Source organism: Plecotus auritus (assembly GCF_963455305.1).
Source record: "Plecotus auritus genome assembly, chromosome: 1".
Lineage (NCBI taxonomy): Eukaryota > Metazoa > Chordata > Mammalia > Chiroptera > Vespertilionidae > Plecotus > Plecotus auritus.
In genome coordinates this window covers 81,249,280-81,260,770 of record NC_137770.1, presented here as the reverse complement: position 1 = coordinate 81,260,770, position 11,491 = coordinate 81,249,280, and the positions used below count along the sequence as shown (strand labels likewise).

General features: G+C 48.4%; 1 protein-coding gene across 2 annotated transcripts; it reads left to right on the top strand.

The window, feature by feature from the left end:
- Nucleotides 1-202: 202 nt before the first annotated feature.
- On the top strand, nt 203-9,748 carry KLHL33 (kelch like family member 33). Of its 2 annotated transcripts, XM_080680539.1 has the most exons (5): nt 203-300; nt 655-1,416; nt 5,645-6,569; nt 6,677-6,844; nt 6,960-9,748. In XM_080680539.1, exons 2-5 carry the CDS (start codon nt 675-677, stop codon nt 7,510-7,512), a joined length of 2,388 nt encoding a protein of 795 aa, XP_080536665.1. In that variant the 5' UTR covers nt 203-300; nt 655-674; the 3' UTR covers nt 7,513-9,748. The 2 variants fall into 2 exon arrangements, with proteins under 2 accessions (XP_080536665.1, XP_080536666.1); XM_080680540.1 differs by lacking the exon at nt 203-300 and having other exon boundaries at nt 620-1,416.
- Nucleotides 9,749-11,491: the final 1,743 nt, after the last annotated feature.

Genomic DNA, 11,491 nt, shown 5'->3' with positions numbered 1-11,491 from the left:
TGCCTTTCTGTCCCGGCTCACTCCACCCAACCCCGCACCCTCCAGCATCCGAGTTTGCCTCGCTCAGCTGCAGGACATGACCTACAGATGGATGGGGATGGGCGGTCATCTCAGGACCGGGCCCAGGAGGATTGGGTGTCGGACTTCGGACACCGGGAGCCCAGGCCCAAGCCTGCCAGCGCCGGCTAAAATTAGCGGATGCGACCGCTCGCTCGGTTGCGGGCGAGTCCCCGCTGCCACGCCGCCCGAAGCAGAGCAAGTTCGAGTGAGAAGGCAAGCGGACGCTGGAGTCTCGGGAAGGTGACCACTGGGATACGGGCGAGACGGGCGGGCACGGCCCGGGTACTGGACCTTTACACAGCTTCTTGCTCGCTCCGCTGCACCTCATGAACCCCATGCTTGCGCGGTATAGCCTGGCTGCTTGAGCCTTGGAGTGGCGAGTGGGGTTGCGGGGGAGGAACTGGTGCGGGTGCGGGGGGAGGGGAGACGGTGCGGGCGCGGGGGGTGGAAGGAGCGGCTGGTGCGGGGGCCGGGGTGGGCAGACCCGAGGGTCGGCGGCGGTTTGAATGGCTTGAAGCAGGGAGAGATACTGACGTCGCCAGGCTGGAGGCAGGGGTTCCTCTGACCTCCTCTCCTTCCTCCGCGCCTCTGCAGCAACCCAGTGAACTTAGGCCATGAGCGTCTCGGCCTCGGAACATCGTCCCTCGGACCGGGGGCGCGTCTCCCTTCCCATCCAGAAGGATGGCCGTGGCTTCCGCTCTCCCGGCCGGAGAAACCCGTCCTGGCCTCAGACCCCGGACGAGGATCCCAGTTTGCCCCCTTTTCCTCTGGAAGAGCCTGGCCCCCGGTCCGTGGCCCCAGGGGACCTTCCCTCTCCCACCTTGTCCCTAGAGGAGGAGGAAAATGACGAGGAAGACGCGGCGGAGCCCGAGGGGCTGCGCAGCGAGGAGCATCCCAGACAATTTTTCGCGGAGGCACAGAGGCTGCGGGAGCAGAGGTTGTTGCTGGATGAAGAGGTGTCCGTGGAGGGGCGAGTATACGGGGTGCATCGGGTGATCTTGGCCGCAGTTAGCAGCCTTTTTCGAGGCAGGCTGCTGGACGGCATTGGTCCGCGACCCCCCTTCAGCCTCGACGTGGCCCCCAAGGCCTGGGAGGCCGTGCTGACCTTTGCCTATGAGGGAGTGCTCAGTCCCGTCCCGCTGGGGCAAGTGCTGGTGGCAGCCAAGGCCCTGGGAGCACCCCGTGTGGAGGCCGCGGCCAGGCGGCAACTCAAGAAGGCTGGAAGCGCCCAGGACGAAGAAAAGCAGCCCAGCCAGGCGGAGGAGCTGAGGGAGAACCTGCGCAGCATTGAGCTCTTATACCAAGAGGGCGTCGGGTGTGACCTGGAGCTGGAAGCAGGCGGCTGCAGGCTGAGGGGTGAGGGCCTGTGGGGCATTCCTTACTGTAGGTGCAAATGCTACCGGAATGGTGTGTGCAAGCAGCAGGTGGTTTGATCCCTACCATAGTGGTTTTGATCTCTGCTGCAGTCAGAATTCCCCTGGGGGGTCTTTGGTGCCTCTCTGGAGCCACTTGAGAGTGGAGCATGCGCACTGGAATTGTTTGCTAAGAGCACTGACAAATTTAAACTGACTCTCCGCGCGTTGGCTTCCTGGGCCCAGTAACAAGGAATGAACGGCCAGCTGGCTGGAGCTGAGGTGCAGCCATTGCCAGTAGAACAGGCAGAAAGCGATTGCCTCAAACAGGAATTAACCAAAGGCCCTTCTTGTATTTAGGACACCGGAAAAGCCAGAGGAGCATGGTGTGTCCTTTCACCTAAGTATGTCTTTTCACCTAAGTGTGCTAGACAACATGGCTGATGTGGTCCTACAGCTAATGAGCAAGGTCTGGTACTGTTCTGCCAGAATCTTAAGGTTCTCAGACCACGGCACTTTGAAGTTAACTCTGCTCATCACCAGGAAAGCTAAGGAGGGTTGAATAAGTGGAGTTCAGACACTACTAACATATAGTGAGGTACTGAGTACCATGAATTGTTACATTTGCTATCTTTTTTAATCCTCATTGAAAACTAGTGAGGTAGGTACCATTATTCCTAGGTGCAGGTAAAGTACATTAAACTAAGACATGTTAACTGGTGAGAACCAGGATACAAGTCTACATCCACTAGCCCAGCCTACTCTCATTAGGCCATGCAATGCCTCCTATGCAGCCAAACCAAACACACATCGGAACTGGAGTTGGAATGCAGATGCATACAGGTTTAACATTAAAAGGGATTATTTTAGATATTATCTAGTTCAGCTCTTATTCTTTATTGATAAAGTAATCAGACTTGAAGACATGTCCAAAATCACATAGCTACTGCTCATGAGAGGAATGACTGAGACCCAAAGTGCTTATGGGATTCCCAGAAGGAAAAGCATCCTGTCTTAGTCAATTTGGGCTGCTGTAACAAAAATAACAACAACAACATACCAGAGACTGGGTGGTTTAACAACATAAATTTATTTCTCACAGTTCGGGAGGCTGGGAGTCTAAAATCAAGGTTCTAGCATGGTCAGGTTCTGGTTAGGGCCCTTTTCCTGATTTGCAGAAAGGCGCCTTCTCATTGTGCTCACATGGTAGAGAGGCACTCTCATCCCTAATTACCTCCCAAAGGCCCCACCTACAAATATCATCATATTAGGGACTAGGGCTTCAACATACGAATTTTGGAAGGACACAATCATTCCGTCTTTAGCAGATTTCTAATGTGTTTGTAGAATACATGGAGGATTTAAATTTCATAGTTATAAAATTCCCACTAGGGTTTAGAATTTACACACTGTTTTCATTTCTCTAAGAGACATGCCAGCTTAATGGTGGGAGCCTGTCGCTTAAAATTCTAGAGACTAATGATGAGTAAGAAGAATACAAATGGTTGTGAGCTCTTTCACAGTTGACTCTGAGCTATAGTTTGACTGGTGATATGGAAGATGAGATGGCTTACCTGCCTCAAGGAAGGCAGATTTTCTCAGGCAATACTATATTTGAAAGCTGCCACTGATGTTTACCACTTGGGAAGCACAAAGCCACTACCTACTGCTTAAAAAGGCAATGGAAAGCCATAGCAACATCACCTCCCCTTTGAGAGAGATGAACATGGCAAAGCTGGTCAAAGCAGCCTAAGGTTCATAAACCTCACTGGGAGCTCGGCCCTGTGTCACCTGCCATAGAGGACTTCGAGGAGCATCCCCCCCCCTTTTTTTTTAAATTATGAAGCATTTCAAACACACAGCAAAGTAAGAATATTAGGATGTACATCCACCCCAGCCAGTTTGGATCAGTGGATAGAGCGTTGGCCCGTGGACTTAAGGGTCCTAGGTTTGATTCCTGTCAAGGGCATGTGGTGTCTCGCACATCGATGTGTCACATGGACGTTTCTCTATCTCTGTCTCTTCCCTGTCTTTCCACTCTCTCTAAAACTCAATGGAAAAATGTCCCTGGGTAAGGATTAACAATAAACAAAAACAAACAAACAAAAAAGATGAACACTCATCACCCACACTTAACAATTAATATTTTAATTTACTTATAAATCTGTGACATTTCACTCATAAATACTTGGGTATGTTTTTCTTTAAAAGAGAACATTTTCTCATATAACCACAATACCTTTATCAAATCTAACAAAATTAATAACAATTCCTTAATATTACCTAATCCACATAGAAATTTTCCTGCTTGTCCAAAAAATGTCTTTTAGTACTTGTTTGCTCAACTCAGGAGCCAATCAAGAACTGTGCTGTATACTCAGATGTACATCTCTTAAGGTTCCTTTCTTCTTGCATAGTCCTTCTTCCCTTTTTATGACTTGACTTACTGAAGAAACAAGATTAGTTATCCTATAGAATGTTTCATTTTCTAGGTTTGTATGTGTTTTCCCTCATGTTTTTTTTTAATTTTTAATGTTTTTATTGATTTTAGAAAGAGAGGGAGAGAGAGAAAAAAACATGGATGTGAGAGAGAAACATCAATCAGCTGCCTCCTGAACATGCCCAACCAGAGATTGAACCTGCAACCTGGGTATGTGCCTGACCGGGAATCAAACCAGCGACCTTTCAGTGCACAAGACAATGCTCAACCAACTGAGCCACAACCACCAGGACCCTCATGGTTTTAATTTTTTCCTTTAGCCTCTCAAATTCTTATAAATTTGAATTTAAAGCTAAAGTCTTGGTTAGATTCAGGTTAAATATATCAGTCAGATACTCCATAGGTGATGCCAAGACCTCAAGTTGAGTTATGTTAGGAAGCATTCGAGATCTAATTGTTTAACAGCATCTGTTAACAGAACAGTTTCAGTGTTGTGAGGACACCCATGCAGATAAGCAGGGTATCGATACACAGCAGCCTGGCATCAGTGACAGTAGATGGTGAAGATCTGCCCAGAAAGCCACTGCATGGCAATAGAAAACAAATCACTTCTTCTTGCTCATTTTCTTACCTTAAAGCGAGCAATTTAACTAGATGATTTTGAAGGTTTCCAGTTTAAAATTTTATGTTCCATAAATAATACCGAACCCTAGCCGGTTTGGCTCAGTGGATAGAGCGTTGGCCTGTGGACTAAAAGGTCCCGGGTTTGATTCCGGTCAAGGGCACATGCCCAGGTTGCGGGCTTGATCCCCAGTAGGGGGTGTGCAGGAGGCAGCCAATCAATGATTTCCTCTCATCATTGATGTTTCTGTCTCTTTTTCTCTCTCTCCGTTCCTCTCTGAAATAAATAAAAATATATATTAAAAAATAATACTGAGATGTGTAGTGGGGGTGTGCAGAGGAAAGCTAGAACAGATGGGAAGTCTTAAGCACTAAATCTTGGGCAAGTGGAGATTGCATTCTGAATAGGTTGGCTTATAGCCTTCCTGAGTAAAACCTGACTAACAGAATGGCTGATGTCAGTGGCCCTTACCATTATCAAGGAAATAATTTTATTCTGTGTACAATACAGAGACCTATACAAGTTGCACATTGGTCTTTGAAGTTTATTTTCTGCTCCCTGTTAGCAAATGCTGTCTAAAGCATCTTCTGGACTTGACCTATCAAGACTTTTTCTCATTGACCTGGATCAAAAAGACTAAAGCAATGTTTACCAAAGTATCTTCAGGCCACTAACATGAGAGTCATGCAGGGTGCTTGAAAATGTTAAAATAAAAGTTCTAGGAACTCCATTCAGACCTTCTGAATCAGCATCTCTAGAAGTAGGTTCCTGAAACCTGAATTTTTTAAAAAAAAACAAAACTATGTTTTATTGATTTTTTTACAGATAGGAAGGGAGAGGGATAGAGAGTTAGAAACATCAATGAGAGAGAAACATTGATCAGCTGCCTCCTGCATACCTCCTCCTGGGGATGTACCCTCAGCCAAGGTACATGCCCTTGACCAGAATCAAACCTGAGACCTTTCAGTCCACAGGCCAACGCTCTATCCACTGAGCCAAACTGGTTAGGGCTGAAACCTGCATTTTAACATTACCCCATGGTATTCTGATACACATCACAGTTTGGCTGTTGGCCTTGGGTGGTTGATTCAAAGTTGAGGCCGTGAAGTTGGGATAGTACCTAGCAGTTTGCAAAACTGGGTCCCCATCTACTTCTTCTCCCTCTTGCAGTGCACCGAGCAGCCCTGGCCTGTGGCAGCGAGTTCTTTGGGGCCATGCTCCTGAGTGGGATGAGGGAATCCCAGGGCACACAGGTGTCTCTGCGCACTATCTCTGCCCAGGACCTGCGACTCCTCGTCTCTTTTGCCTACTCTGGGGTTGTGCGGGCAAGATGGCCAGGACTGCTGAGAGCTGCCCAGGCTGCCCTGCAGTACCAGAGCTCTTCCTGCCTAGCTCTGTGCGAGACTGCGTTGGCGCGGGGCCTCAGCCCTGCCCGTTGCCTGGCCCTCTTCCCCATGGCGGAAGTCCCTGGATTGGAGAGGCTCTGGAGCAAAGCCCGCAATTACCTCCTCACCCACCTGCCCGCTGTGACCTTGTGCCCTACTTTCCCTTCTTTACCGGCTGCCTGCCTGGCTCAACTCCTGGAAAATGATGAACTACACATGCAGGAGGAGTTTGAGGCCTTTGCAGCCGCGCGATGTTGGCTTGCAGCCAACCCTGGGACCCAGGAGTCAGAGGCCAAGGCCCTGCTTCGATGTGTCCGCTTTGGCCGTATGTCCACCAAGGAGCTTCGGAGAGTACGGTCAGCTGGGCTGCCTCCACCCCTGCCCCCAGACTTGCTGCTTCAACTGATAGTGGAGTCTGAGATTCCAGGTCAAGAGAGGCGGAGGGAGCCTGAGCAGGCTTTGGTGGTGATTGGCGGGGACGGGCTCCGATCAGACATGGCCATAAAAGAGCCGTCCCGAGGAGTGTGGTGGGCCCGGGCCTTCCGCTGCGGCACGGGGCTGGTCCGAACTGTGGAGTGGGGCCGGCTGCCTGCCCTGCCTGCCCCAGGACGCTTCCGGCATGGGGCTGTGAGCCTGGCAGGAAGTGAAATCTACGTGTGTGGGGGACAGGATTACTACAGCCACTCCAACACCTTGGCTTCTACTCTCAGGTATGCACCCCCAAGACCCGAAGGTGGGCAGCTGAGGGAAATTGCTGGCCCAGCCAACCACAGACTCCCAGACTCACTCTTCCTATCTCTTGTCACACTGTGTCCAGGTGGGACCCCAGTCAAGAGGACTGGAAGGAGATGGCGCCTTTGTGCCAGGCTCGGAGTTTTTTCCCTCTGGTGGTACTGGATGGACTACTTTATGCCCTGGGTGGACGAGCCAATGGTGTGGCCCTAAACTCTGTGGAGACCTATGATCCCGAGCTCAACGTCTGGAGGTGAGCAGGGAAGTGGGGGAGGGCGAGTTTCTAGGCATCAGGGAGAGACGAGGAGACTTGGAGGAGAAAAGTCAAGGATGATTGTTGCCTGATCATGTGCTCTGTTCTCCCTTAGGCCAGCACCTGCACTTCCAGCACCACGCTTTGCCCATGCAGCTGCTATTTTGGAGGGCCGATTGTACATAAGCGGGGGCTGCAATGGAACAAGCCAATGCCTGACCTCATTACTGCACTATGACCCTAAACTCGAGAAACCAGGGATACTTCTGAGCCCTATGGGGGTAGCTCGAGCTGGCCATGTCATGGCTGCTCTGGGCGGGCGGTTGTATGTAGCAGGTGGGTTAGGTGAGACTGGGGACCTGCTGAGCTTTGAAGCCTATGATCCAAAGACTGATAGCTGGACTCAACTGGTACCTCTGCCCTCCCCCCACGTGGGAGCTGCAGGGGCTGTGCTGCAGGGAGAGTTCCTGGTGCTGGGGGGCTACAGCCACCTTACTTACGCCCTCTCCCACCTTATCCACGCTTACTGTCCTGGCCTGGGCCGATGGCTCTGCCTGGGAACTCTACCAAGGCCTCGGGCTGAGATGCCTGCCTGCATCCTGACTCGGCCCACAGTGCAGCACATAGGTTTAGGTCCCACAGGGCACCAAACCAAACCTGCCGGGTGAGCATGTGGCAGCAGCAGTGGATGGGGGAGGAAGGGATAAGATATATCATGAGAGAAGGACAGAGATGAAGGGGGGACAAAGAGAAGTCTTTTTTCGGGATAGTATTTTATTCTAGTACAGTGCTTTACAACTCATAAACTGCTTTTGAATATATGATCTTCATGGAAGAAAAGGTGGCTCCAGAATTGCCAGAGAAAGGGCGTTGAGGAAGGGGAGCAGCCGAATACCTAGGTAAGAAGAGGAGACCCAGGAGCAACTGTACAAGGTTTGGGGATCCTGGTACTATTTCTAGCGGGAAAAGTGCATTTAGCTGGAAAATAGTCAAGAAGCTCCAGTTGCCATGGCATAGGGGCTATAAGAGGACAGCTGGGAAAACAATGATTCTGACCCATGGAACAAGGAGAAAATCATTTAAAGGCCATCCATGAATGAGTTTGAGGAGTGAGGGGCATGGGGCAGGGAGGACTGTAATTGTTGAGCCCTTCCCCTTTCCAGTTTTTGCTCCTCTCTACTCTCCAATCCCTGGGTCACCTGAACCCTTGGACAATATTGTTTCTCGGGTGACTTGTAGGGCCAATCTAGTGTTTCCTCAGTCCAGACCCCACAGGCTGTCCCTAAGAGCCTCTTGGTATTTATCTGAGGCAGAAGTTCCCATCTGGACCTGGCACAGAACAGGGCTGAGGTGGGAGTGCTGCATGTGGGGAAGATGAGGAGGAAAGAGGCAAAGTGGGGAGGCACCACGGTGGAAAGGGTTTGAGGGGATGGGGTAGAAGAAGTCAGAAGCTTAACTGGCTTCTTTCCTTCCCTTTGGAGTCAATTGAGGGATTAGGAGTGAAAGGAGGACAGTGTGGAATGAGGTTGTGGGAGGAAGTGGTAGGGAGAAGCGTGAGAGACAAAGAAGACATGGAAAATTGGTTTTCCTCTGTCCTGTGCCTTTCCTCCAGACTTTCTTGAATCAGTTTCCCTTTTTCTTGGCCAGGAAACATTGAGTCAAATGCTTTCTCTCTCACTTTCTCCATCCTGCTCTTCCTTCCTTTTTCTTCTTCTTTCTTTCTCTCCTCCTTTCTCTCTCACAGTTATCTATTTCTTACTATATGTTAGGAACGATATGGGACACTAAGGATACAGAGGCCAGAGAGCTCCTGACCAGCAGACAGACTTGTAAACAAATACCAGTTTTTCAGTGGACTTAGAAGTATGGACATTTCCCTCATACCTCTCATACACATTTAGCCTTCAAGAGCCCAGAGGATGGAAGAGTGAACTCTGCCCAGGGAAGGCTTCTGTTACAGAAGGCAGCATCATCAGATGGGTGTAGTTTGAACTGGATCTGGAAGGCTGCCTGGTTCACCAGTCAGAAAAGGAGGGAGGCATTCCTGACAGAGAAAGGAAGCAAGTGGGGAATGTAGTGCTTTGTGTCTCCATAGCAAAGGGGAAGTTAGAATTCCAGCAGTTCAGAGAATTCTGCTGCTGTGGCCAACCGTCTTTCTTCTCTGGAGCCTTTCTGAAGACAATGGCTTTCACTTAATGATTGTATATTCCCTCCCTCCACAACCCCCCTAAATCTTTTCTGTATTGATATTTCCATTTCTCACCCCTGAGCAGCTTAGGACAAAGGGCAAGTTCTTTGCATAGATCAATCTTCTGCTGCCATTGTTCATTAAGAATTTCATACGCCTAAGGGTGAGAAGAAGGAGCCTCATTGTACCTCTCTTCATCCTGGCCTGAGGGGTACTTGAAATGTTTGTTGTTTTAGATATTATTATTTTATTAAGGTTATTTTCTATATTTGTTTAGGAGCATAGTTGAAAATGAGGAGGGATAAGTAGGATTTTTAAGAGAAAAGAGAAGAAAGATCGAAGAACACAGGGAAAGAAGGAAATTGGAATCATTTAGAAACTGTAAGAATTGAGCCTTGCCCTGGCTGGTGTGGCTCAGTTGGTTGGGCATCATTCCATGCACCAGGAGGTTGTTGGTTCAATTCCCTGGTCAAGGACACATGTCTGGGTGTTGGGCTTGATTCCTGGTAGGCGGCATGCAGGAGGCAGCCGATAGATATTGTGCTCTCGCATTGATGTTTCTATTTCTCTACCTCCCCCTTCCTCTCTAAAAATCAATAAACTATTCTTAAAAAAAAAAAAAAAAAAAGAATTGAGTCTCTAGGGTGAACTGTGAACATATGTTTATGATTTGTATGCAAAGATAGGCTTAAATAAAGGTTTCCCATGATTGAATCATTCTTGTCTGAGTTTCTTTATTATAAAAAGCATTTAAAATTCCCTGTAATTTGACTTCCGTCTCCAACACACTACTGAAACCATCTTCCATCATTGTTATTATGACCTACTCCTCACCAATCAAATTAGGCAAGGCCATTCTCATTCTTACTCGTGTTTCTGCAGGAATTGACTGGCTTGAAAACTGGCTCTTACTCTAAACATTTCTCCTCCCCTGGCTCCAGCTATAGCACACTCTCCTGAGCCTTCTTTCTTCAATCCAAAGAGGTGACAGAAAGCCAAATCGTAGTGTCCAGGAGGACATGGCTCCATCCCAGGTGAAGCTGACAGCCAAGAATCCAAAAGTATACAGATGGGAGCAGTTAGTTGTAGAGGTCTCTGGCTTTCATTATTTAGTTTTAAAATTGAGAGTGGAGTGAGAAGAGAGGAGGAAGTCTCTGATTTGAAAAAGGACCCTGGTTAATGATTCACTTTTGAGTGAGAGGGACCTGATATAGGCCATTTAACAGTTGGGTCCCTTGCCAAGTGGACTGAGATTCAGGATAGTAATTTGGACCCAGAAGGGAAGTACAGTAAGAATCAGGAATTGGAACAGAAATCATTCACAGACTGGGGGATTATGGCAATCCAGGGATTAGGCTACAGTTTGGTGAGTGTTTAGAGCCTTCAGGACCACCAATCCACAGCATGGAACTCCTCAGGCCCTCACAAGAGGCAGTACTAAGAGATTATCTGACTGTAATACATATTCTAATCCCTCCTCTATAGACCAGATAGTTTCACTTTCTCTTTATGAATTTGCCAAAAGCTAAAGTAATAATGCCAGCCCCTTCATCACCTAAATGATTGCACAGGTCCAGCAGGTCTCACAGCAGCCTCCAGAGTGTGCATAAGAAAGGCAGCTCAGCCCAACCTGTGTACCTCAGCAGTTGAGCATTGAGCCAGGAACCAAGAGGCCACCGGTTCAATTCCCAGTCAGGGCACATGCGCAGGTTTTGGCCTGATCCTCTGTATGGGGTGTACGGGAGGCAGCCAATTGATGATGTTTTGTTTCTCTCATTGATGTTTCTATCTCTCTATCCCTCTCCCTTCCTCTCTCTGTAAAAAAATTAATAAAAATATGTATTTTAAAAAAGAAAAGAAATGTGGCTTAGCCCTAACTGGTTTGGCTTAGTGGATAGAGCATCGATCTGTAGACCAAAGGATCCCAGGTTCAATTCCAGTCAAGGGCACGTACATTGGTTGCAGGCTCCTCTCCAGCCTGGGTCCTGGTCCGGGCATATGTAGCAGGGAGTGCAATTAATTACATAGATATGAGTTTCCAGATATATTTGCCATATAAGTTGGCATCTATCTCAGCTAACCTACCTCCCAAAATGAGCATTTCACTACATGGAACTATTGCAGAGTACCAATGTGTTAGGAATTAGGTGATTTAAAAGGTTTAAGGAGATCCCCGCTGGTGTGGCTCAGTGGTTGAGTGTTGACCTATGAACCAGGAGGTCAAGGTTCAATACCCAGTTAGGGCACATTCTCGGGTTGTGGGTTCAGTCACCAGTGGGAGGCATGCAGGAGGAAGCCGATTAATGATTCTCTTTTATCATTGATGTTTCTACTTCTCTCTCCCTCTCTCTCCTCTCTCTGAAATCAATAAAAATATATTTTAAAAAAATATATAAAAGGTTTAAGGAGAGTAGGATGACAATAATGTAATCTGATGTAACCTAGCATTAAATGTTGCA